The sequence below is a fragment of the Pipistrellus kuhlii genome, unplaced genomic scaffold (assembly GCF_014108245.1).
Source record: "Pipistrellus kuhlii isolate mPipKuh1 unplaced genomic scaffold, mPipKuh1.p scaffold_m20_p_69, whole genome shotgun sequence".
Lineage (NCBI taxonomy): Eukaryota > Metazoa > Chordata > Mammalia > Chiroptera > Vespertilionidae > Pipistrellus > Pipistrellus kuhlii.
The window spans coordinates 981,049-1,008,510 of NW_023425572.1; the positions used below are offsets into that span (position 1 = coordinate 981,049).

Consider the following 27,462-nt stretch of genomic DNA (forward strand, 5'->3'; position numbering starts at 1 on the left):
CTGACTACTTATCACTACAGTTGTATGTGCTATCCAGGACCTAGTGGGGGAAGAGAGGATTTGCCCACTACACTCTTATAGCCTACCTCTGTGCATCTGAGGGCTGACCTTTATGCACAGCATGGCTCAGGTTCCCAGTGGAGAGTCCTGGTATAACACCAAAGAAAGTGAGAAGAGTGAGTTGGAAGTAAGAATCCCCCCAGTGCCCAGCTGCAGGCTCATGTCAGCCAGGTTCTATTTGATGGCCAAAGGTGACAGCCCAGCTAGTGGGTCCTCCAGACTGCGCTCTCCTTGTCTCTGGGTTCCTGGAGACTGATCTCTCCCCATCCAACCTTCAGGCTGAGTTTGTTGATGGCATTCCTTCTTACTAGCCCCAGGGCACTGTACCTTCCCTTGAGGCTCCCACACCTTTGGAAATAGACCCTTCACTAAAATCTTTACATATTACTCGGTATAAATGTGCCATTGGTTTCTTGCTCATATCTTGATGTGTACAAGTGGTCAAGAGAGTTCTAATTTAACTCCTACCTTGTGAGATGGATTGTGCTCTCTGGAGAGGCTGCCTTCTTGAGGCATGTGCCCATGTTCTCTGGATATACCTGTGACTGCAATCCCTGTGACATGGCATGGCCTTAGCTTCTTTCCCTAGCACCACACACACACTTGCCTCCTAACGCTGAGGTACCCTTGCCTGTGTGATGGGTATTGAGGTGTGCTATCTGGATCCCTCTTCAATGAAATGCTTGTTGCCCCAGCTTCTGGGAGTGCACTGAGGGCAGAAAGCCCACAGCCTGCAACCCAGCAGCAGAGGACTGCAAAGCCATGGTCATGTCCTTCACAGGGCCTACACCCAATGACAGCTAGTCAAAGCAAACATATAACATTCTTGCCATTTGACCCAAAGAGGGACCATTATGATGGGCCATTTATTCCAGAACTACCCATGGGGATGGCCAAGGCCAATTCAGCTTGCATTGCATAGATCCCCTAGATTAGGGGTGTCGAACTCAATCAGAGAAGGGGCCAAAATCTAAAATCCAGCCTAAATCGCGGGCCGAATGGTTTACTGAACAGTCATAAACTGTCATTGTGATGGAAACGCAGCGGAGTGCAGTGATGACAGTGCGGTTTGGGCCACATTGCAAGGCCTGGCGGGACGGATTTGGCCCGAGGGCCTTGTGTTTGACACATGTGCCCTAGATGATCCCCTCACTGCAACAGGGATTAGGGGTTGTTGTTTCCCTGCCCTGATTGTTGGTGGTAAAGAATGCTGAGACTCCTGGTGCCACTTCCTCTAAGGACACCACCTTACAAACTCTTCTTAAGTCTTTATCCTCTTTTTTATTGATTTCAGAGAAGAAGGAAAATGGAGAGATAGAAACATCAATGATGAGAGAGAATCATGGGTCAGCTACCTCCTGGATGCTCCAATGGGGATCGACCCCACAACTCAGGCATGTGCCCTGACCGGGAATCTAACTATAACCTCCTGCTTCATAGGTTGATGCTCAACCACTGAGCCACGCCAGCCAGGCATCTATCTATCCTCTTGACTCTTATCTTCCATGCCAGTGAGTCCTCTATTCAGGTTTTCTATTTAGAATTATTGTCCTAGGGTTATCTTGGGATGTAGTGCCCCCTGTCTTCATGCCTCAGCCAAAACTGACCCTGGAAAGGGTTCCATTTCAACATGTCACATTATGGAAATGCTTGAACACATCAAGACTACCTTTTGGAAGAACTCTAGCAGTGGCCTTCTCTAAGGAGGGAGATGGTGGACAGGGGAGAAGGACATAATTGAGACATTCCTTTCATTCTCTGTATGTTATACCTACTAGACTGAACCTTGAGGGATTACCAGCATTTGGCCATTTTTATTTACAATTTTCTTATTATCTTGTCTATCCTCAGCATGGCCAACTGTAGAAAAACAGAGTGAATGAATTCATGTTTCTCCCACCATCAGGTTATAACTATAAGCAGCCTAAGCTGTGCCTATTTCTTCCTCTCAAATGTTGACCCTGCTATATAATTTTCCTACTTACATCCTTTACACTCTGAGTTTGCTTCTGGAAGTAAAACAGAAATTATAAACAACCTAAGGAAGACAGTCAGTAATATCCCCACTTTGTCCGCACCCCATGTCCAATGCTCTCCCTAAGACTCAGATAAATAACCATCTTTCAAGTCTCTGCTATGACACCACCTTCTCTCTCTGAATTTATTCTCACTGCTTCCAGAACACTGAAGAGAGATGGGCCATTCTAAGGGTCTATCACAGTATTAGCTTGATGTGTAGGCATATCTGGCTTCTTCATTATACTATTTATTTTTTAAGGAAAAAATTCACATATTTTTATCCCAAATTAGACAGTGCCAGGACCAGACCAGTAGTTCTGATAGAACAAGATGCATAAATGATTGCTAGATAAACAAATGACCTCATTATTATTAAAACTGGCATTATTTCATAACAAAAATGAATTCAGCAAATGCTGTACACTCCTTATTCTGGTTTGAGTGCAATATTATGTCTAAATGTGCAATGGGATACAACTGTGAATCATTAGCTTATGCAGACTCAATTACTCAATGGTCTGTATATGATAGATGTCTTGGATACACAGTCCTAGCACACAGAAATGCACTCTTTCTAAAAACATACCTTGACAAAGAAGGGTAGCCAGTAAGATCCTGGCTCCTAGAGACGATCATTCTGCTATGCTTCATAGCCTCCAAATTTCTATCTTGCTTCTAAATGATGAGGAATTTCAAGTCTCCAAGGAGGACAAAGAACATGAGAAAACTTTCTCCGGAAACTACAGGCTCCAGGGCCAGAGTTTAGAAAACACGTATGCAGGTGAGACTGTTTTCAAGAAGTTTCGACGAGATACATTCCTCTCTGTCAGAGTTACAATGCATTAGTCTAAGACAGTTATTATGTTTTCTTATTATAAGCATGCACTGTGCTCTGCATCTGGAGCATTTGCCAAATTGTAGATTTATTCCTATTTCTATACATCTGTGAAAAGAATGTGTGTTCTATTTCATCAGGGAGTTACTTGGAGTCACAGGTTGCTAATTCCAAGTGAATAGAAACAGTGATTAATCTGGGAGATATGAGCTCTCCACTATTCATGTAACAGATGTCCATTATGATGAGTTACACATTTGTTCCATGTTTACACTAGAATACAAAAAAAGAGAATTCCACTATTTTGTGAAAACAGACACACACAAAAGAAAGAAAGAAAAGAAAAGGGGGATGTGGGAAGGTAGGGGATTAGAAAAGACTTGAAGTTGTTTATTCAGGTGCCAGGTTAGATGCAGCAGAGACGTGCGGTATGTCTGCAGGGCGGCAGGTACAGAGTGGAGGGGAGGCAGCGGGCCGGGGGACAGAGGACTGAGCAGGGGTAAATGTTTCTGGCTTCCTTTCAGGGTGTGGATATTAACTCAGCTCATCTCACTTGGCTGAAAAGAGTACCGATGCCAAAACCGGCAATTTCATCAGAGTTGGCTACACAGAAGATGGGATTTCAGAGGGAGGCCTGAGAAAGGGGAGGAGGATGGATGTCATTTTATTCAAATAATTAAAAACAAAGTTGGCAGTCCATCTTGCTGTCAAGAAGAATAAACATCAGTCTATGGAGCTGGAAGGGGAAGTGCAAGAGGCTTCCCGCTGCTCCCACTCTGGTCCAATGCGAGCTCCATAGATCTCTCCACACACAGAGAACGGTCCTCCTGTGTGCTTTGCAGTTACCCTGAGCAGAGCTCACACAGGAAGAGGACACAAGCCAGGAGTGGGTGTGGAGGAGGCTGCCTGACTGAGTCACACTAGAGCTCTGAGCTTCATAGCTATGGCCACAGGGTTTCTAAAATAAGATGAGTGATGGAAAGGTTTCCAGAACTTTCCTTTTGCTCAATATCTGCCCCCTGTCCTCATATGCCCGGGAACTAAAGCAGGGCCTAGCATAGGATAGGAACTAAATAAACACACACCCTTTTAAGTGAATTACACAAACATGTGCTAGGTTTAAGTGACATATATGTGGATGGATAATATTTATCGCTGCATTCGTTATATTACGCATTTGCAGGCTCACTGGATTAGAGCAGATGCAATATCATAACCAAAAGCTAAAGAATCCTCTCTGAAGATCATAATGTGGCTGACATTTGTCCTAAACTATACCTTTCCTGACTTTCTTTTCAATAGCAACACTCTTTAGAAGAGAGGGAAAATTCCACTTTGTTACTTAATAAAAAAGATCAGCATGATCAACTGATGAAAATAATAATTCAAAGACACTTACTGAGAGTTTAGCTTCTAAAGCATTTTAATGACAATCCCTCTGTGTTTCTGCTCTTCAATCGCTTCTAAAATGTTGAATTTAAGATGCAAAACGCTCTACTTTTACATCTAATCCTTTCTCTTTATTCTTTGAAGACTATGACAGAAGTGAGCAATCCTTGCATTTGCAACACTCACAGGTAAATTAGAGAGCAGAACTATTCTTCTGAAAGTCCTCGTGTTGAGTGGACTTCTGGGAACCGTGCAAGGCAACAGCAGCTTACTTGTCTACCTTCAGCAACACAAGGAGCAAACACCGCAAAGGTAGCCAAAACGATTAAGGAGGAATTCAGTTACTTTCAATGGCATTTTTATGACATGTGGCCATGCCAAGTTAGAAGTATTGGTAAGTGGGTACTTTGAGCCAGTTAAAAGGTTCTTTCAGGCATTCTAAATCTCTTTGCCAAAAAAAGAAAAATTAATATTTTTATTTAGTCTAATCCCACCAAGTGAGCCCAGCTGATGGTGACAGAGAAAGAGAGGTTCAACTTTTAAAGGAAGTAGGAATTAGGAGAATACAGATGCCAGTGAACTTTTTCTATAAAGAACCAAGTAGCAAATATTTTTTGGGTTTGTGTGCCACGTGGTTTCTATTGCAAATACTCAACTCTGTCGCCATGGTGAAAGCAGTCATAGCCTATATGTAAACAAATGGGCATAGACAATATGTAAACAAATGTGTTCCAATAAAACTTTATTTATAAAAGTAGGTGACAAGCTGGATTTGGCTCACAGGCCATAGTTTTCTGACTAGAAGGTGGCAGATTCCCATCTTGATGTGGAGGATGGATGATGACCCTACTTGAGTGTGCTGGGCGTCTGTGATCCTGATCAGTATTAGGAGAAGAAAGCTATAAAAACTAACAATGGTCATGTGACCAATTGTAGAAATGATTTTAATAGGCATACATATTTTTAGTATTCAGTCCAGGTCTATCCAACTGCCAGGACCCTTAACAGAGCCCTAGGCCTCACCAGTGCTAGTCACCCACTACTACACACTGACTCAAGTGAGACAAACAGATTAGAATTGGGAGTACCAAGAGGAGATCAGAGTCATGTTCCCATATTCCCACACTCCTCCCACTTCCACCCCACATTTTAACTTTAAAATCTAGTCCTTGGCCCTCTTGATCAGTACAAAATTTAACTTTGCCTTCAATTAATGTAATATCTCTCCCTCTCCCTCATGTTTTCAAATCCAATAGATTTGAGAGAGAATATCTTCATTCAAATTACACCTAAAAGGCATGTATTAACTCTCTTTGATCTAAGCTGGGTAACTGAGTTGATTACAGACTGAGGTTCATGGATTTAGATTCTGCATGCACGCATTTTGCTTTGTACCAAGGAAAAGCCTATTTAAGGACTTCAAAGTCTAACTCCCCTAACCAGCTAGTTCTCAAATGTGTGCTGGTGGTCAAGGACGAAGATAATATGTGTGATGGTTCAGTGCAAGCCCTACCTCCAATTCCTATGAAACCAATAGAGAAGAGTACTCCCTTAATGAGAGATATTTTAATGAATAAGGGATAATTGGATTTTTTTATAAAAAGGAAAAAATGGTAAAAATGTTAATATCATCTGAATACACTTTGTCAATAAAAGGCCCCAAAATATCCAGGTTAAAAGACCACTTTCCAAATCTCTCTCTCTCTCTCTCTCTCTCTCTCTCTCTCTCTCTCTCTCTCTCTCTCTCACACACACACACACACACACACACACACACACACACTAATATATAAAAGAATTTTACAGGACAAAATGGATTTCAACAAATATAAGAGAGTGGGTTTAAGTGTCAGAATGACTTGGGTTCCAGTTTTGCTCTGCCCTTACTGTGATTACCTTATCGTATTATTTAACATCTCTAAGCACTGATTTCCTCGTTGGAAAATGTGGATTAGAATTTTGTTAAGAAAATTATTTCAAACTTTGAACGAGGTGAAATGGGCTGTGGCATAACATTTCAAATCTTACTGGGGCACTAACCTATCTGCCTAAGAGTTACTTAATTATCTAGGGAATGTACTTGTGTTTAACTTTCTGTTTTTTATTTGGTTAGAATTTAGATGCTCTGAAGTTACATATTAATTCATGGGTTCCTGTCCAGTAGAAAAGATAACTCGAAAGGCTGTGGCTTTATTCCTCTGCAGGACATCAACCAGTTTTTCATTTATCTTAGAAATTTATTGCAAAACTTTTTTCCCCTTAAAAGGCCTACAAATGCCAAGCTCCTCAAAATGCTCCTGGAATCAGTTTAGCCCTGTTATGGTTCCCATCATTAATAACTCGAATAAATTCTTAACATGTTTTCATTCTGTGTTTGTATGAGATTTGTGGGCTTTTATTCAATAATTTTTCATCTTTTTATTCCACTGATAAGGATGAATCAAAGTAAAAAACATCTGCACAGAAAAAGAAACCATTCTCAAAATAAAAAGGGAACCCACTGTATGGGAGAATATATTTGCCAGTGAGACATCTGATGAGTGATTAATTCCCCAAATATATAAAGAATTCATACAACTTGACAAAAGAAAAGAGCAAACAATCCAATTTAAAAATGGCAAAAGACCTGAATAGACACTTCTCCAAAGAGGACATACAGATGGCCACGAATTTTATGTTTTTAGCTCTTTAAAAATTATACTTTGACAGTACCTATGTCATAAAGTTGTTAATAAGAATTAAATAAAATAATGCAAGTAAGTTAATAAAGCCCTGACATAAATTGATTAGTTAATAAATGTTAGCTATTATTGCTACTATTATTTTTTATTATTAATTTTTTAGAGGGAGTGAGAGAATGACAGAGAGAAAGACAGAGAGAGAAACATTCATTGGTTGCCTCCTGCATGTGCCGTGACTGAGGACTGAACTCAAAACTTATGTGCCCTGACTGGGGACAACACTCTAACCAGCTGAGCGACACCAGCCAGGACTTATTGTTGCTATAATGTATTTTGAGCCACAGCAAATACAAAAGTCTTATACTCCAAACTTTACTCAGAGATAACCATGAAGTTAAAACAAATAAAATAAACTGTTCATTTAATATTGAGCTCCAGCTTGATTTCCTTCAGGAATTTGACTTCTCTAGAATCAAGACCAGTGAATCAAGTTTTTTAATTAAGAGCTGGTTTCATAGATGACATAAAATCTTCTAATTATTTGGATCTATAACTGTACATGGATTAATTATAAAAAATACAATTTTCCCACCTCACATGGCCAATAATAGATACTAAGATTAAAATTAAGAATAAAGTAAAAATCAGTATTTTTTCTCTTCATCTTGCTTTGATATACACAGTGTCATGCCTCATTTTATTTCTTTCAATTTTAGTGGATAATTCTGTGGGGTTTTCAAAAGTTTTTAAAATCTATGTCCTTAATATCTTCCTTTGTCTGACTTCAATAACTGCTAAAAATAATGGTGTTTGCCTACAAAAATCTTGTCCCCTAAATAGCACTATAGGACAATAATGAGAAAAGCATGACAAATTTCTTCAATTTCACTATGATTTTGGTTGCTATTTATGCTCAGATTATAAATCTTCAAAAAGAACTCAGTCAATTTTAATTTCTGGTTTTGAGGGTTTTTTTTTTTTTTTTTTTTTCTGGTTTGCTTGTTTTTTTTAAACCCTGGCTTAGAAGTTACATCAGCATTGGCTTGGAGGAGCTATTATAGATGAATTGGATAAATGTTGAAACAACACTTCAGAAGTAATTCATAACCTTCCCAAACTGATGTCTAAAGAAGAATGAAAAAGCATCTATAGAAAGAACCACAAACACTGGGACACAAAGTTTCCACCCACAAGTACAAGGAAATCAAGTAGAACTGGGATTTATTTACATTGTGCGCAAAGCCACAGAGAGCCCGAGTCATCAAATACTTTAAAATACCTTCAAACAGTGAAACGCAATGCAAGACCTACGGTGCACATTTTAAAAAGCAAACAAATGGATGCGGAGACTGAAATCAGGATTGAACATAATGTTGTTTAGTTCCAGTGAAGCCAAGGAGAAAAAAGGTGAACTGAAGATGAAGTGAAGGTGACAAGTAACATAGGTAGCACTGAAGTGCTCTTCGTATTTGTGAAGCTTGCCTATGTGCCTAGACAAGTCCTGACACATATATTCAGATACATACTCATGCACATGTGTGTATGTATGCATACATATGTATTTTACACATATTTACATGAATACACACAGTTCCTAGCCTTTGAAGTGAGAGAATACCACTGATTCAAGTTTACTCTAGTCTCTTGCTCCTCAAAGGGTAATACCTGGACCAGCAGCACTAGTATCACCTGGGAGCTTGTTAGAAATGCATTCTCGCCCTGACTGGTTTGGCTCAGTGGATAGAGCTTCGGCCTGCAGACTGAAAGGTCTCAGGTTCGATTCCGGTCAAGGGCATGTACCTTGGTTGCGGGCATGTCCCCAGTGGGGGAGTGCAGGAGGCAGCTGATTGATGTTTCTAACTCTATCCCTCTCCCTTCCTCTCGGTAAAAAAAAAAAAAAAATCAATAAAATATATTAAAAAAGAAAAAGAAATGCAGACTCTTAGGCTCCACCCCAGACCTAGATTTGAACCAAATCTCCCAGTGATGTGTATACCAAGTTAAAGTTTGAGACCCCTGCCCTGGATCTGGGCTATCCATTACCAAAGCTATTAGCCACAAATGTCCATTCAGCGATTGAAATGTGATTAGTTAGGCATTACCCAAATGGTTTACACAAGAATGCAGAGCATCTATATTAGGCCTCAGGCAGAATTTAAGGAAGCCAGCCTACAATTGGAATTCATTTTATTATTGGCTAACAGGTCTCTTACCTTGACCTGGCTCCCTGCTCTCCCTGTCCATCCAGACAAAGCATTTGTGTTAGATCCATGCTGCTCAGTCTGTCCAGCAGCAGTTCCCCTGAGGAACATCCTTCCATGTGGTCCCAGGGGGGCTGCCTATTACAAACCCCCAGGTGCTGCAAATCGTATTGCCCCACTTTACCCCCAGACACAGTAACTGAGCTAAGGGAAAGTATGTGACCCCATAGGAGCTAACTCCCCAGAATAGTCAGGAAATGTGGAGAGAGGCCATCACACAGAGGGACACTGGGCTGAGAGAGGCAGAGCCCCAGTGGCAGCCATTCCTGACGGCCTGCGTGGCCCCGGCCTTCCTGGGAATGTGAACCAGTACATTCCTTTCTCTGCTTAATGAGTTCAAATCGGGCTTCTCACTCAAAGCTCCAGGTGTCTTCACTAATATCACATAATTCCAGGCTTTCTGAGTGTCCTCAGAAACATGCATCAGCACCTTCTAAAAGGCACAAGGCACTGGGCATTGGGATCCAAGAGTCCTCATCCTAGTTACAATCTTAGAACTCCCAGGCCACCCCTCTGCCAGGTTGGAGGGCTTTACAAATGGAGAGCCCACGGGACATGGGATGCACCAGAAATCCTTGGATATATTTCTGCTTCCAGTTATACACACAGATGCATTATGGGCTTGCTTTAAGTTCCACATGCCCTTGTTCTTTGGAGCCAAAACAGGACAAAATCCTTGGGCTGTTGACATTTGGGTGGAATCAATCTTGGGAAATAAAAGAAGACCAAGGAGGATGAGTGTCTGGACTCCCAACACTGATAATGCTTGATGTCGTGGGCTGGCCAAAGTTTGGTGTCAGGGTTGATCACAACCCTGCCAGTGGTCCCAAGCTCCGCAGAGGTAATCAGGAAGGAGAAACAAAGCCTACAGCACAGCACCAAGTGATTGCAAAATTACCCCTTCAACGAAGACATTTATTTCTCCTTCGTCTTCTAAAAGTACACCTTTCTAAACCTGTCTAACTCTGCCTCACTGATTCTTCAACTGTATTAGCCATGACTCAAAGTTTAATAAGATAAACTCTCTAACCGCGCCCCCCCCCCCCCCCCCCCAGTCCCTTTCCAGGAAAGTTCCTGCTTGAGGCTCATCCATACCAGCCAAAACTCTGACCCAAGTGGCTGGGTGGGGGGGATGCCTTAATGATCTTTGACCTGTGCACTTGTGTTTGCAGGTAATAATAAGTAGGCACCCTTTGTTGTCTCATTTCTTTGCAATTTAACTCACACTGACGGGAACTAAAGTCAATTCAGAAAACGCTCAAGGAAGGAAAGCTCTTAGTGTTAAGGCAGTACGCCAAGGTGCTAATTCCATCGTTGGTAGGTTTTCTCCAGGACCCTGTCCCTCATGCAGACATTTCCCTGAGCTTGGTGGTTTGCACATCCAGATTCCAGTTGAATAAATAAACCAGCTGAAGTGCTAGGTTGCCTCAGGGATTAGCAAGGCGATTTCTGAACTTCCATCGCCCTCCAGTGGCAATTTTTGTTGGGGATTTTCTCACTCCAAAAAATTGGGGTTATGATTCTTCCCTCCAAAGCTGTTTAAAATTTAAAATAACAAAACAAATAATTCTCACGTCACAGAGTATGAAATATTTGTGTGGAGGTGTGTTAGTAACCTAGGGTTAATAGCTTCTAGGTCACAGGGTTATCAATTCCTACATTTGATAAGAATCATGCAATTGACAGAGCTCACCAATCAGGGTGTCCTTTGCAATAAATTCCTATCTATCAGAGCTGTAATGGCCAGTATTCAAGTGATGACCCTAAATCAGTTGTTGTTGGTTTTTTGTTTTTGTTTTTGTTTTTGTTTTTTTAATTCAGAGGATCTAGAACTGGGTTTCCATTTTTCTGGTCCAAAGCGATTTAATTAACTCTTATTTTTTTTAAACCCATGTTACCCCTTCGCAAATATTTTCATCCTAACATGTTTTGTAATATTGTCCAAGGAAGTGAGAAAACATGTAAAGCCTCAAAATATGAAGGTTTACATACCATGTATGTACAATTTTGCAAAAGCCAACATCAAACCCACACAAAGTACGTAGAAATATGAATGTCAGGTTGTCAAAATTTCAGATTATACATGAAGTGGCTGAATCAGATGAAGAAAAGTTAAAGATTTCAAACTTTAACCAGATGAAACTCAGAAATAGGTGGGAGAGTTGCCCTAAGTCATCAGAGCTGGATAGTTTAATGACACTGAATAGTCTCGATGGTCGGTAAGAGCTGATGTACAACATTCAATTCATCCTCCTACCCACCCACCCCCTCGTCCATTTGCCCACCCACCCATCAGCTCTCCCCACACTCACCTGTTTCGACAGGTTTAGAAAGGTAAAAAAAGTGTCTTTGCTGCAGAAATAATTTTGCAGTCACTGGGTAGTATGCTGTGGACTTGACTCACCCTCCCAATTACCTGCACCCATCCATCTGTAAATTAGTGTATGTGCCAGACATTGTGGGAGGTACCGAGGAGAGAAGATGAATACAATGTAATTCCTACTTTCATGGTTCTCAAAGCAAAAAAAGACTTTTTCAATTGTTTAATCTGGTCTCTAGTCTGAGGCTCTAGTCTCAGAAGAGGTGGGCCTAGAGACCTGGTGGGCCTTAGTTGAAGAGAATAGGGATGAGAATGCATCCAGCCACAGCCGAATGTTTTCTCTGAAAAACAAAATGTGGGCTGTGTGGGATTGCAAGCATACAAACTATTTGGAGGGAGAGAGCATGTGTACATATGAAAAAGCCAAGGAGCACCCATGTGGCATAATCAGCTCATGAACCCACATGAGATAAGTCAATGCTTTTTGTTGGCTGCATCAAGTATTCACCTTGTTTCCAGAAAAGGAAGAATTTAGGAAGCAAGCCTAGAATGAAGAGGCTTATCTTCAACTCAAGGAAGGGACGGTTCTTGCCTCCCCACCCACTCTGGCTTATTTTTCAGATCACAGTAAATGTCTTTGTTTCCCCACCTGGTATACCTCACCCCCTCACCCCTGTTAAATCAGAGACCAGTTCCTGATTCTTTAAATAGCACTAAGCCAGTGCTAACCTCCTACACACCAAGCATTCCTGCCACTCCCAAATCCTGAGCGGAAGTGTATGACATTCAGCTTCCTTTCCTCAGATCTAGTCTTCTTTCAGGCCAGAACATTCTCCTCTGTTCCTCTGACCACCATTCTCCCCCTGCCTTTGGAGTATTGTATAAACTTCATCAAACCTCTTTTGTTCAAGATCCTGCACCCCAGTGGTTTGGGGGCCTCATTATTAGTGCTAAAGCACATCTTTCCTCTCTTTTTCATCTCCAACATAATACCTTGCACATAGTAGCTGCTCAATAATTTGTTAAAAGCAAGGGAAGAGGGAACAGAGGTGAGAGAACGATGGGAAGAGGGACAGAAGTTCAGGAGGGAGAGAAGCAGAACAATAAAGAAAGGCAGAGATAATAATTTTTTTTTTTTACAATGACCCGATATTGTCTATAATAAACACCACCCAACAAATGCTAACTTGTCCTCTTTCAGGAAAGTCCGAACTATATTTCTGAAGTTTGTTTTTAGTAATATAACTTTTGTGAAATGAATGCAATCTACTGGAGTTAAGATGGAACGTGATGGTTTTTACAATGCTTTCCTGCGGTACTTCCGGGACCAGACTGAGCTGTTTGTTGTGAAAATAAAATAGTCATCTCCACCCTCCCCCACCCCTGCCACATCCAATTTTCACCAAATCTTTAAATTAACAGATAGAATGTTCTTCAGTTTAACCCTCCACACAGTTCTCATATGTATTGTCAAGGGCTCACAGAGAACAAAGCATATAAACACACAACCACCACCAAAAAGAAAGTGCTGAGAAACTGGAATTTGTTGTTGCTGTTGTTTTTAAGTCTTTATGTTGAAAGGATTACATATATCCCCTTTTCCCTCCCATTGACCTCTTCTAGCCCCATCCCACCCCCGGGCCTTCACCACCCTACTGTCAGGGTGGAATTTATTTTAAATATTTAACTGATAGTGTAACCTGCAATCGTTTCTATTTCACCTGATAGAATAAAAGACACTTCATGATGTTTCACGGAAGTACTGGCCCATTTTCCCTTTACCTGTCACTTTTCAGTGTTAGGGTTTCTGGCATCACTGCAGACTCACCTGAGGATGGATGCATTTGGGAAGGGCCATCCTTGTAAGTGATCCTCAAAGCACGCAGGGCTGCTCCTCAGGAGGCTGGTGCTGTGCTGCAGTCCTGCAAAAAGCCACAAAATCAAGGATGCAGACAATCTGAGCAATCACAAAGGAACTTTAAAAATAAATCAAGTCTATTATTATTGAAATTAGTACTTAAAAACAGTTAGTGGCTGATCATATTATTATTTTAAATAATAGAAGAGCCATACTCATCTCTTCCATTCACTAAATATATATATATATATATATATATATATATATATATATATATATATATATATATATATAAAAGCCCAGTGGCAAGAATGGTGGAACAACCAGAACGACCAGAATGACCGGTGGCTATGGCGCACACTGCAGCAGCCAACCAGCTTGATCCGGGCCCCAATTGGCCCCCAACACCCTGATCAGGGGCAAAGTCATCCAGGCAACTACTTTTGGCCCCTCCCCCCCACCCCACCCCTGCTGGCCCAGCCCAATGAGCCCCCAAAGATGTGGGCTGGCTGGACCCCACCCATGCACAAATTTATACACCAGGCCTCTAGTTATATATAAAGCTGAATTCACATGGGCAACTGAAAACTTTAGACAAATGTTCTTGCTTCCACATGAGAGGAAAGATAAACTATCTTCTTTCACTATGAGGTGTTTTAAATTAGGGCTTCTGAACTCTCTGTAGTGCATGACTAGATTTTTAAAATTTGGAATCAATCACACTGATATTTTTGTAAAAAAAAAAATAGCAGAGCGGAAACCGGTTTGGCTCAATGGATAGAGTGTCGGCTTGGGGACTGAAAGGTCCTGGGTTCGATTCCGGACAAGGGCATGTACCTTGGTTGCGGGCATATCCCAAGTAGGGGGTGTGCAAGAGGCAGCTGATCGATGACTCTCTCTCATCAATGTTTCTAACTCTCTATCTCTCTCCCTTCCTCTTGTATAAGATCAATAAAATATATTTTAAAAAAATAAAAATAAATAAAATAAAATAAAATAAAGGTTTGTCAGTCTTTTTTAAAAAAAAAATAGCAGAAATTGCTAATAAAATGAAACAAAGAGCAAACAAACAAAATGCAAGCCAAATTTCTTCATTATCAGATTCATCAGATATATAGTCATTTTTTAAAAATCCTCACCCGAGGATATTTTTCCATTGATTTTTGGAGAGAGTGGAAGAGAGAGGGAAAGACAGAAACATCCATGCTAGACTAACACATCAATTGATTGCCTCCTGCACGTGCCCTGACCAGGGCTTGGACCAGGAGAGGAGGCTGCAACTGAGGTACATGCCCTTGACCTGAATCAAACCTGGGGCCTGTTAATGTAAAAAAACATTGAAACCTATAAAGAATTTTTGTGAGTTTATTTGAGCCAAACTGTAGACATATGCCAGGAAGCAGAACCTCAATGAATTGAGATGATGCTCCAGAGAATGGCAGGTTACATCGGTATTTATATACTGCAATCAAAGGAAAGAAACATAGGTGGGCTACATGAGATTCATGGGTGACAGACTAGAGAGGTGGGAGAAAGCAAAGCCAGGAAACCCCTGGGATTGGATAAAAAGTAAAATGATGGACACACACTTAGGCAGGTGCAGGAACAATTAACAGGATAATGAAGGAATGTGTGGTATCTGTCCTGGCGCCCACCACATTTGGTTGTGCCCCAGGGGCTCCAGAAAAATGGAAGTTACAAGTTACCCAGACACTTCAGGAATATGTTATCCTAGAGGCAAAAAGACAGACAGGCTCAGGTAAGCTAAAGGCTGACTTTGTCAATGAAGAAACCAGCCTAGGACGGAACTACCCACCATCACTGTGTTCAAGTTTCATTTCAGACCATCCCTTGGTTACTTTAGGTCTGAGTTTGCAAGACCACCATGCATGCCTCCCTTGAGTTTGTCTGGTTAGCATGTGGCCCCTTCCATACACAGACCCTTGGAACCTGGGACCTTTTAGTTTGCAGGCTGACGCTCTATCCACTGAGCAAAACCAGCTAAGGCTAAAATCACTCTTAAACTGGTACAAAAGTTTCTAAAGGCTTACTTACTCTCTCCCCAATTATTCTCTCCAATTTATCAATTCACAATTCAAAGAGACAGGGATATATTGAGGTTGGTTGGTCAAGCATTCTCTTCCTAGTAGGAAAACCCTACTGAAGTCAGCAGATTCTTTGGTAAATATGGAAGGACAGCAAAGAAAAACACAAAAGCCTTGAAGGATATCACCATTCATACTTGTGGCTTTAACCTCTCATAACTCCCCAATTCTCCTGGAATTCCTCCTCTCTCTATGGACAACACCTAAGGCACTCTAAAGTCTTGGCATCCGTAGTGTAAACCTTGGCCTCCCGGAGACACCATGTGTAAACAGATTTCCTTTATACTCCCACAGTAACAATAAATTAACCACAATAAATGAGATCGTTTGAAGGTCTGCTGTCTCACTAAAGAGGGTGCTGCTGAGGCGGTGGGGAATGTGCCCCACCCATCCATGGCATCCCAAACTGGCTCCATATCCGGCACATGGCAGGGGCACTGGAACCATATGCCTGTCAGCCTGCCCTCCCGACTTCAGACTCCAGACTGCAATGTCAGCATCTGCTGAGTTTCCAGCCTGCTGGCCTGCCCTCCAGACTTCAGACTTGGCAGTCCTCACACCTGTGTGCAGCCATTCCTTAAAATAAATCTCTTGATAGATGGATGGGTGGATGGATGGATGGGTGGATGGATGATGGATAGGTGGGTAGGTAGATAGGTAGATAGATAGATAGAGCTCTTATTGGTTCTGTTTCTTTGGAGAATACTGACTGATAAGTTTAGTATAATAAAGATTTGGAGACAAAAGAGCACTCCTCACAAAACCTCATTCATTGGGCTTCCTAATAGCATGACTGCCTCTGCTTCTGATGCATCAGGGGAGGTACAACTGAAGAGTTAACCTTGAGCAAATGAGTAGAGAGCCCGCAGAGCAGCAGTGCAGGGGTAGCATATTTTAGCATTTATATTAACAATGCTTTATAAGTCACAATTTATTTCTTCAAATGTAAAGCCTTATATTTCCATTGGCAGCGTGTGTGTGTGTGTGTGTGTATGTGTGTGTGTGAGAGAGAGAGAGAGAGAGAGAGAGAGAGATGAAAACTCCAAATATTTGCTACAATCTGATTATGTCTTTTAAATATTCGTACCAATAACACTGCATTTAGAATTTGTATCTTTGGTTTTTATTGCATAAGGAGACCATGCAATAAAAAATATCACAAACATCTGTACCTACTAGGATTCAAGAGTTCAAAATATGAGTTTTAATATTCCCCAAAGCATGTTTCTTGGAAACCTGTGTTGGTGTGGAGGTGGTAGAGAATGGTTTGCCAGCTTGTCCTCTGTGACGCTAGTTCTTCCATCACACTTTAGGAGGAGTCTAGACACTCAAGAACCTTCCCTCCTTCCACGGCGATTCATACCTCACTTTCTGGATTTCTCTTCCACTTTTACCTACCTTCTCCCCAATTATTCTCTCCAATTTATCAATTCACAATTCAAAGAGACAGGGATATATTGAGGTTGGTTGGTCAAGCATTCTCTTCCTAGTAGGAAAACCCTACTGAAGTCAGCAGATTCTTTGGTAAATATGGAAGGACAGCAAAGAAAAACACAAAAGCCTTGAAGGATATCACCATTCATACTTGTGGCTTTAACCTCTCATAACTCCCCAATTCTCCTGGAATTCCTCCTCTCTCCCACAATTCTCCATTTTCTCTCACACGTTTTCTCATGATTTTCTGCTCTTTCACAATTCCCCAATTCCTATCACATTTTCTGTTCTTCCCCACAATTCCCTCAGCCCTCCACATGCTCTGGTTCTCCAATAATTCCCACAATTCTTAATTATCTCCACCAACACCCCATTATCTGCACAAATCTCTTCTCCCATAATACTCTCATCTCTCTCACAATTTGTTTTCTCACAATTCTCTCCCCCACCTCTAATTCTCTCTCTCCCCCCAGGGCCAGCTTCCAGACAAAGGGATACCCCAGCACTGCAGAGCCTGCTGAAATTACTCCCATTAGAAAGTCCTAAACCTGCTTAGCCTATCTCACCTGTTCCTTCCCATGGGAGCCATAATAAAGGCTCTAGCCCACAGTTCCCCCCTCTGCCTGGTGATGGGCCCAGTGCTTCCTTGTGCCTGTGGTGTCCTGTGTGTCACGTGTACCCATTTTCTTAGGATCTGTGTGTAGAACACGCCGTCTTCAATGGCAGTCGTTTCCTGATCTGTTGGCCCTACCAAGCCTACTTGATAATGAAACTTATTAAAAGGCTTATGCGTAGATGTGCTCTCCTGAACAGCTGTGAGTGATGGAAGGAGGACTGGGCAAAAGTACTGCGTTTGCACACTCGCCCCTGGGGGGGTCCGCAAGGAGGCTGGGCCCCAGACCCTTACTGGCGGTTGGGTCCAGGGCTCCGCGATGCGGATGAAGCCCCAGAACGGGGTGAATATGATAACCCGGAGGGCGAAGGAGTGAGCCGTCATGGCAGAAGCTGGGATGGCCCTTCTGAGTTGTCCCCCTAGAGACCAGGGGCCCCGACTTATGAACCCTTGCATAGACCACTAAGAGGCTGCAATCTGCCCGGGGCGGGGGGAGGGGGGGGACGACGACAGATTTGCTCTAGGAGGTTCTCTTAGGTTGAGGGCAAATCCTGGAGACAGCCTCAACCCATAGCTGTCAGCTACCACACTCCCAGCACCTAGGGCAGTGGTAGGCAAACTCATTAGTCACCAGAGCCAAATATCCACAGTATTGAAATTTCTTTTGAGAGCCAAAATTTTTAAACTTAAACTTCTTGTAACGCCACTTCTTCAACATAGATTCGCCCAGGCCGTGGTATTTTGTGAAAGAGCCACACTCAAGGGGAAAAAAGAGCCGCATGTGGCTCGAGAGCCACAGTTTGCCGACCACGGACCTAGGGGCTGGACTGCCTGGCCCTTGCAGAGTACCTGGGTGTGCAGTGCACTCACAGGTCCAATACAGTGCTGCTGGGCGCCATGTGCTTCTGATTAATGTCTTAAGGGGCCGGGTGAAATTACCTTGATTGGAAAGCAGTTTTGAGACCCAAACAACCATCACGTGACATCATTTCTCTGTGATGGCTATCAGTGCCACACCTAGCTAATGCCACCGGGGTTGGTTGCCTGCATCCCTGCTGGGAAAGAAACACACTCAGTTTCTGGGAGAGGTAAGTGGCAATACAGACCTTGGAGTCCACACACCCAGGGCAGAGGGCCTGGGGAGGGGGTGCTTGTTGGGTTCATCTTGGGGTCTCCAGGGGCGGCCACCGCTCTGGACCCCTGCTGAGGCTCCTAGGGTCATCGCTCTAATTAAAGCTGCTGACAGACAACTGACAAAGATGGCCCTTTTAAAACGCGCTCCTGCAAAGCACCCCCTGGCCACTTCCAGCATCCATCTGTCCTGGAAAGCCTTGCTCTAGGGAAGTTTCTGGCTCTGCTTTCCACCCGCGAGAAAGGTGCCAGGCCGGGGGGCGGGGCCAGAGTGCAGCGCGCGCGCGCGCGCGTGCTCATAGGCCTAGGCGGGCGGGGGCGGGGCCCGCTCCTTCTTGATTGAAGGGAGCTCTTTCCAGCAGGCGCGTGGCCTCCCACACACCCGGAAGTCCCGCCTTCGGAACAGGAAATCGCGCAGGGCGCGAGCGCCAGCGGTGACCGAGGCGACAGCGGTGACCGGGCGAGGGAAGGCGGCCGTGGCCGGTCGGAGCCGCTCCGGGCCGGAGTTGGGAGCGAGAGGAGGGTGCGGCGCCCAGAGCAGCCCAGGCGGCAGTCAGGTGCGGAGCGGGGTTCGCGGGGGCCGGCGGGTGTGGGGGCGGGGCTGGGGCAGGTGGGGCGCGTCGGGAGCTGTTGGGACGCTCGGGACCCTGTGAGGAAGACACACAGCCCCGTGCCCTCTGCCGTCCTTTCCTTCCTTTAATCCCTTTTCTGCGCCGTTATTTCCCCAGACCCACAGACGCTCGCTAAACCCCGGGCCGGGTCTCGTCTGCCCTGAGTAACCCCCCCCCCCCCCCAATCACACCAGTAAACCTCCCCCTCCCACCCGATCACCAGTAAACCAACCCTCTCCCACCCCAAACCTCCGGTCTCCTGTCCATCACCGGCCAAGGACCCTCTACCTCGGCCTAACCCCCTGGCTGTGACATGGTTTCTCAGGGACCTCCTCACCCCCCCCCCATCCGCCCACCGTTAGAAACGTCCCCCCGAAGGCTGGTGTACATATCACAACTGGCACTGCCCAGAGCGGGTACTATATTAAAGCTGTTGCTGGAAGGGGTCCCCTGGCCCGCAGATGTCGGGAAGGATGGCGAGTGGTTGGCCCCCAGACATCAGCACTGATCTCTCTGCTTTGGCGCGTGTGCATTAGGATTGTTTGGATTCGGCACTGCGGTTCCGCCATGGGCTTGTCTTCATCCACTCCTGCTGTGGCAGTTCAGACCACAAACGCTTCCGCTCCCCAGGCTGCATCCCCGCCTTCAGGATGTCCGATGCACGAAGGGAAAATGAAAGGTAATGGATCCTTGGTCTAAGAACAGAAGGGAATCCTCAAAAGGAGGGCCCTTACGTTGCTACTTACAAGTCATGTGACTGTAGACAAGGTACTTCTCAACGCATCATCTGTCAGATGAAGCTGTAATATGCTTCACAGGGTTATGATGACAATAAATTGAGATAATGAATGACAGTGTAGTGTCCATGTCACACATCAGCCCCAATACACCCAAAGTTTGTGTGTGTCTGTATCTGTGGTTCTCAACTTGGGTGGGCGGTGACTCCCTCTCACCCCAGCGGACATTTGGCCACGTCTGCAGGCATTTTTGCTGTCACAGCTGTGAGGGGAGGTACGTACATCTAGTGAGGAGAAGCCAGGAGTTCCGCTCAACAACCTACAGTGCACAGGACAGCTCTTCAACAGACTCACCTGGCCCCAAATCTCAACGGGGCTGTGCCTGAGAAACCTTGGTCTAGATCTAGCTGTCTTGATTAACTAAGACAACGTTAGCCCGGCCGGTGTGGCTCAGTGGTTGAGTGTCAACCTAAGAACCAGGAGGTCACCTATTGATTCCCAGTCAGGGCACATGCCCGGGTTCGAGCTCAATCCCCAGAGTAGGGTATGCGGGAGGCAACCTATTAATGATTCTCTCTCATCATTGATGTCTCTCCCTCTCCCTCTTTCTTTCTCCCTTTCCCTTCATCTCTGAAATCAATAAAAATGTATTTTAAAGAAAGACAACTTCACTCCTGCATCCCATAAGTCGCCACCTGATGGCTTGTTCATTCTTCAGGTGCAAACGAAGCGGCTTTCTTTGTTAACTGATGCACATCCTCTGCTTTAAGTCATTTGTTTTAGGTCGTTTGTATAAAGCAGGGCCTGGACCGGCCTGAGGGGCGCCTTCCTGCTTGAGACATGAGGGGAAGAGCCGGCAGGTGCGCTTACCGAGTGCTCACGTTCCATTCCCCTGGTCGGTCAGCAAGGATTCCCTCGCTGTCCATCCGTGCCCAGCGCTGGCGGCTTTCACTCACTTGTTCTTGCACTGCGAGCGCAGCAGTGTATGAAACAGAAACCCTTTGCTTGATGCAGTTGACATCCTCATCCTCATAATCCAGCATGGTGGGTTTTCTCCCTTTTTTATTTATTCATTATAAAACATATCTTTATTGATTTGAGAGAGGGAGAGAGAGAAACATCAAAGATGAGAGAGAATCATGGATCGGCTGCCTCATGCACGCCCCCAACTGGGGATCAAGCCCACAAAATGCACATGTGCCCTTCATGGGAATCAAACCTGGGACCCTCCAGTCCACAGGCCCACACTCTGAGCCACACCGGCGAGGGCTGGGGATAGTAAACTCCGAGAATCCTGTCTTGGCCTTTAAGATATGGGGAAGCTAGCTAGCTTAGCCGAGGGCAGCTTTCAGCAACTGTCATCTAGCTCTCTGTGGTCCTCGCTGGTTTTAGGGCCCAGCCTGGAGAGCGGGCGCCCAGCCTCTGTGGTGACGCCATTTTTATCCTTGGTTTCAGGTTGTCCGGTGAGTGAAAAGCCATCTGACGCAGCCTGCGAGAGCAAAACCAGCTCTGGGCCTGCCCACCAAGACCGCGCCTACGAGTACGTGGAGTGCCCTGTTACGGGCGCTGCTGTGGAAAGGCAGAAGCTAGATCCTTCTAATCTGGTAAGCCAGCACTCGGCTCCTTCCTAGTGGGACTTTTTAAAAATGTATTTTTATTGATTTCAGAGAGGAGAGGACAGGAGAGAGAGAGAGAGAGAGAGAGAGAGAGAGACATCAATGATGAGAGAATAGTGGGTCGGCTGCCTCTACTGGGGATCGAGCCTGCCATGTGAACATGTGTCCCAACCGGGAATTGAACCGTGACCTCCTGGTTCATTGGTCAATGCTCAACCACTGAGCCACTCCAGTCGGGCCTTTTCCTTTCTCTTTTTTTCCACCTTTGACTAAACACGCTGTGCTGCCAACAGGTATGGTGCCCGGTGTGGTGCCAGCCCGCCCAGCTCCTCTGCCATCTTTCTAACGGGGGCTGTGTCGTGCCTTAATAATTCTGTGCACCTGCTAGAAAATCCTTCCCGCTTCCACTACAAAAACCGTTCTCAGTCGGTGGTTCTCAACCTGGGGTGCCTCAGGGGACACTGGTGGTCACGTCTGGGGAAGTGGGGTGCTATGGCCCAGGCTCAGTGCTTGCTGCAGCGTGGCTGCCGCTGTGCGCTGTGTCTGGGAGGAAGCACCCTTCACCTCCCTCCACTCTGCCAGCGCGGGGACGTCACCACTCAGCGGTAATGTCCTCATCCCGAAGGCTGGAAGCATAAGAAAGATTCTGAAAGTCTAATTCTCTACCAGGAAGTGGTGCTGTACATATATCCTATCAGGCTTCCTCAGAAGCATGAGCAGTCATTTTGGTTAAGCCCGCCATACAGAAAGGTTTCCTGAAATGCCTACTGATCATGGTATTTGTTACTTTTTTTTTTTTCTTCATTAATCCTCACATGAGGATTTTTCCCCCATTACTTTTCAGAGAGGGAGGGCGTGGAGGAGGGGCGGTTAGCATTGAACTTGAAGGGAAGGTACATGCTGTTGACCAGGAATCAAACCTGTGACCCTTCAGTGCATAGGCTGGTGCTCTAACCACTGAGCACACTGGCCAGGGCAGTTTTTACTTCTTTTTTTAAAATATATTTTATTGATTTTTTTTTTTACAGAGAGGAAGGGGGAGGGATAGTTAGAAACATCGATGAGAGAGAAACATTGATCAGCTGCCTCCTGCACACTCCCTACTGGGGATGTGCCCGCAACCAAGGCACGTGCCCGCAACCAAGGCACATGCCCTTGACCGGAATTGAACCTTTCAGTCCGCAAGCCGGTGCTCTATTCATGGGGCCACATTGTCCAGGGCAGTTTTTACTTCTTAATCCTCGAGGAGAAAAAGACCAAGAATATACCCATGACGGGTGTTTGCCGTTTATGAGAACTTGAACAAGGGAAAGAGTATGACACGGCTGAAACGTTGCTGCTAGTGGTCTAACAACCTGTGTTGCATGTGCGGTGCGTGGCTTCCCAGGAGGTGGCTCACACCGTGCTGTTTCTACTCCGTGTCCTGTGTCCAGCTCTGACAACAGGTTCTGCTTGTTTTCTTCAGATGCCGCCGCCTAACCAGACTCCAGCCCCCGACCAGCCGTTCGCGCTCTCCACTGTGCGGGAGGAGTCCTCCATCCCGAGAGCAGATTCGGAGAAGAAGTGGGTCTACCCCTCCGAGCAGATGTTCTGGAACGCGATGCTCAAGAAAGGGTAAGGAGGGAGCCTCGTCCCGAGAACAGACATGCGCTTGTTACGTTTATCTGAGAATAAATGCCAAGGAGGTTTTGAGCCTCCAAACGTACAGTGCGTTTTTATTTCACGAGATAACTCGTGTAGACTCATGTGCAGGCTTATCAGAAGATAGCGCCCGGCCCACGCGCCAGCCGGAAGCCTCCGGGGAAGCAGACAGGGCGGGTGCGTCCAGAGAGAGAGCAGGAGGATGGTGCGATCTTGCCCACCCTCTTCCCCAGGTGGAAATGGAAGGAGGACGACATCAGCCAGAAGGATATGTACAACATCATCAGGATCCACAACCAGAACAACGAGCAGGCGTGGAAGGAGATTTTGAAGTGGGAAGCCCTCCATGCTGCGTAAGTAGGTTTGACCTCTTCAAAAGCCCGTCCAGCCCTGGCTGGAGTGGCTCAGTGGATAGAGCATCAGCCTGGGGACCGAAGGGTCCCGGGTTCGATTCCAGTCAAGGGCACGTTCCTCAGTTGCAGGACTCTTGCAGGAGGAAAGGAATCGGTGTTTGTCTTTCCCTTTCTCTTCCACTCCTCCCTCGAAATCACACCCTTGGGTGAGGATTAACTAAAACAACAAACCCTTCCAGCTTCTTTCTTATTTGGGGCCCAGGGCTCTAACATTCCTTCAGACGTGTCATCGCAATGACATAGTTTGGGGAGCAGCCTGTGCCCGTGCCAGGCCCCCCACGTGACCGTGTAAACCCTTGGATTTGACGGGTCCCGGGTGCTGAAGGGGAGGAGGAGGGACAGCTGGTCCCCCGGATCTGGGCCTCACCCGCCATCACTCAGCGGGCAGGGCTGGCTGGATAGTCAGGGCTGGAATCTCTGGATTCCATTTCCTTCTCTGGGGAGGGACACCAGCTGTTGGCCACGACTCCTATCCCTCCTTTGTCCCCCGAGAACATGCCCGTGTCCCCGCTCCAGTGGAAAGGCTCTGGCCCGGACTCCTGGGGCAGACATTGGGAAGGAAGTGGAGGGAGGGGAACACACCTGATCCAAGAAGAGAGCGGCTTTTTTAAGGAAGGGGGATATTGCTTTGCATTTGGCAGTGACCTTTCTGTGTGCTGTGACACTGTGTAAAATGCCTTCAGAAAACTGTATGCCATCGAGGAAACAGTTGGCATACTGTTCTTTTCCAAAGGAAAGATCTTTCCATAGACTTGTCTTCTTTGGGGCTTTCTAGGGAGTGTCCCTGTGGTCCCTCGCTGGTCCGCTTCGGAGGGAAAGCCAAAGAGTACTCCCCACGCGCAAGAATCCGCTCCTGGATGGGGTGAGTGTGGGCGGAAGTGACTGTCACTCCCGTACTCCCGTGTGAGGGCCCCTTCCCCATGGCACCGAAACCAGTTGGTCAGAGAACTGTGGGGCCATCTTCCAAGATGTAGTCCCTGGGCCTCTGTAGGCATCATCCTGTCCCGGAAGTGAGCCGGGTGGGGGCGGGTTCGCTCTGGTTGCCGGGTTGCTCCCCATCTCACTGTCGGAGGATTGGCCCAGCTGTCCTCCGACTCCTCCTTGGATCTCTGCGCTTGGCCTTCTCCCTCCTCTCCCAGCGTAGCCAGAGAACCAGCCCCTCGCCCTGCCGGCTCTTTGTCCTGGGGGCCTTAGCCTGGGTGGCCACGCTGGCTGGCGTGTGAGCTGGGCCAGTCGCACATCCTCAGCGCCACCTTAGCTGGGCGCCGTGGGCTGTGATGAGTCTCCGTCCCCAGAGGGAGGTCTGCCTGAGAGCAGGCCTTCCACGCCGCCCTCCGCCTCGCTCACTGCTCCCCTCAGCCCGGGCCCGGGAGCCGGCTAACACCAGCAGCTCTTCGTTGCAGGTATGAGCTGCCTTTCGACAGGCATGACTGGATCATCAACCGCTGTGGGACGGAAGTCAGATACATCATCGACTACTACGACGGCGGCGAGGTCAACCAGGAGTACCAGTTCACCATCCTGGACGTGCGGCCCGCCTTCGACTCGCTGTCCGCAGTTTGGGACAGGATGAAGGTGGCCTGGTGGCGCTGGACCTCATAGCCGCTGCTCTGTTAGACAGGGAAATCCCACTATTCATTTCTTTTTTTCGGAAGGCTGCATTAAACTATTTTCCCTAAACTGAATGGCATTCGTGATGTCCTGGGAAGGTGGAGGGGGTCGTGACCTTAAACTTCGCTTGACGTAGGGTAGTGTGCTCGCGCTCTGCTGAGCTGTTCTCACCACAGCGCTGATTGCAGATGGTGGACATGTCCTTCCCACTCAAGGTAAGTGGGAAGCAATCTCTCCGTCTTCCCTTTAACTCAGTACTGCCTGTGTGTGTGATCTAGAAAGGTCTGAGCCACCTCGTGAAAAGCACTTCCCTTAAAATATGAAGAGAGCCGCTTCTTTCCCTACTGTCTTCTGACTACTTGGGCCCTGAAAACCCATAGGATGCACGGGAGCTCTTACCTGGTCACTGTCTTTAAAGCTGTTGGGTCATGCTTTTTAAAGAGTCACCAGCGATTCTCAAGGCCCTACGATATGACCGAGACCCCGGAAGAAAACGCAGAGGTTGACTCCGGAAGTGCACTTAGCAAAACTAGTGTCTTGGCTCCCCATGCTCTCATGAGCATGGCTCAGACATGGCCTCATTACAGACACCTTTCAGCACCACCGTGGTGTGAGAGCACCCACACAGGGGAAAGTGTGTTTCAGCCTTTTCGTTTTCCTCCATCCGCACTGTTCTGCTAGGAGCTGCTCCCACAGGCAGGGCTCCCTGGCCCTGGTTTTGACATTTTGACAAGTTTTCCCACTCCTGCACCCCGTTCCTTCCCTGCAGTATCCGCCTTGAAGGTCTGGCTGGAGGTGCAGATAGCGATGATCCCTTTCTAAACACGGTCCTGTTTTGTTGAGTGTTCAGTGAGCTCAGCCATTGACATTCTTGGTTCCAGTAATCCGCATACTGGTGGTTCCTCTTAGAGCAGCACATGCTGCCAATGACTGTTAGGTTTGGTTTGGTTTCGAGTTGATAATAGTAAGTCCTTGCATTTCTCCTAAATACTGGATTCAATTAGTAGAAGGAATTAGCAGATTGGAGTGATTCATTTGTCATGAATGTCCGTGGTAACAGCTTTGGGTGGGGTTTTTTTAAACCTAACAACCGTAAGCTCTTTGACATTTCAGAATATTTTATATTTTAAAATCAAATAAAGCTCATACTGAACAGGTTCCCAAATTTCTTAAGAGTACACGTAACAATCACATCTTCTTACCTTTATGGAAACGATGCTGCAGTCACCCTGCGAGAGGCAGCCACCTTCTCCTCTGCTCATGGCATCCTCACAGGCACATCTCTGAGGTTCTGTGGGCGTGGTTTCCCCCACTGCAATACCCCAGTATCACAGCCGTAGGGAGAGGGTCTTGCTTTCAATTTGTAAAAAGTGCAACACCTGTGGAGAGCAATAAAGCACATGGCGATAAGACGAGGCATGCCTGTACTAAGGAGAATTACTGTTGGCATTTTTACAAGTATAGGATAAGGCATTAGGAACAAATGGCAACTACAATAGAAACAAAGGAGTCTTAGGCAGGCACCCCTTTTATAGGGCCACTGCATTTCTTGAGCAAAACCTAAAACCGCCAAGCAAACCTGACAGATCAGCAGTTACACCCCCACCGCTCCTGGGAAAGACCAGCCTGCCAGCTCTCACAGTTGCTGTGTCTAGATTACACGTGAGCATATCCAGGGATCGATACTTCTCCGATCCCATAGGACTATGGTCGGCAAACTATGGCTCTTTGGCCCCTTGAGTGTGGCTCTTCCACAAAATACCATGGCCTGGGTGAGTCTATTTTGAAGAAGTGGCATTAGAAGAAGTTTAAAAAATTTGGCTCTCTAAAGAAATTTCGTATTGTTGATATTTGGCTTTGTGGGCTCGTGAGTTTGCAAACCACTGCCATTGGAGGTTTCATTTATAACTTGAAATTCATTTGGATATTCTCCAGGGCTGAAACAGCCTGTTGTCTATGGAAACAGCACTATTTGGAATCATCAAACTAGTGGATGTTGGGCAAAGTATTAACAAATGGTGAGGGGGGATTGAACTGGAATTGTATATAGGTGTCCCCCCCCCCAAATGTATACACTTACTGAATAATACTAGTACAGGCAGTGTTTACTAACATACATTTCATTTT

General features: G+C 45.8%; 1 protein-coding gene across 3 annotated transcripts; it reads left to right on the forward strand.

Annotated features, from left to right (window-relative positions):
• The first annotated feature begins 19,103 nt into the window (after nt 1-19,103).
• LOC118708941 (holocytochrome c-type synthase) lies at nt 19,104-25,404 on the forward strand. Of its 3 annotated transcripts, none has more exons than XM_045575195.1 (7): nt 19,104-19,236; nt 19,852-19,996; nt 21,510-21,658; nt 23,136-23,284; nt 23,545-23,664; nt 24,500-24,586; nt 25,128-25,404. In XM_045575195.1, exons 2-7 carry the CDS (start codon nt 19,885-19,887, stop codon nt 25,324-25,326), a joined length of 816 nt encoding a protein of 271 aa, XP_045431151.1. In that variant the 5' UTR covers nt 19,104-19,236; nt 19,852-19,884; the 3' UTR covers nt 25,327-25,404. The 3 variants fall into 3 exon arrangements, with proteins under 3 accessions (XP_045431151.1, XP_036276392.1, XP_036276391.1); XM_036420498.2 differs by having other exon boundaries at nt 19,117-19,263; nt 19,854-19,996; XM_036420499.2 differs by lacking the exon at nt 24,500-24,586 and having other exon boundaries at nt 19,116-19,263; nt 19,854-19,996.
• The last annotated feature ends 2,058 nt before the right edge of the window (nt 25,405-27,462 follow it).

Coding starts and splice junctions, on each gene's coding strand:
- LOC118708941 (XM_045575195.1), top strand. CDS start 19,885: ATGGGCTTGTCTTCATCCACTCCTGCTGTGGCAGTTCAGACCACAAAC. Junction 19,997..21,509: donor GCACGAAGGGAAAATGAAAG/GTAATGGATCCT, acceptor CCTTGGTTTCAG/GTTGTCCGGTGAGTGAAAAG. Junction 21,659..23,135: donor AGCTAGATCCTTCTAATCTG/GTAAGCCAGCAC, acceptor TGTTTTCTTCAG/ATGCCGCCGCCTAACCAGAC.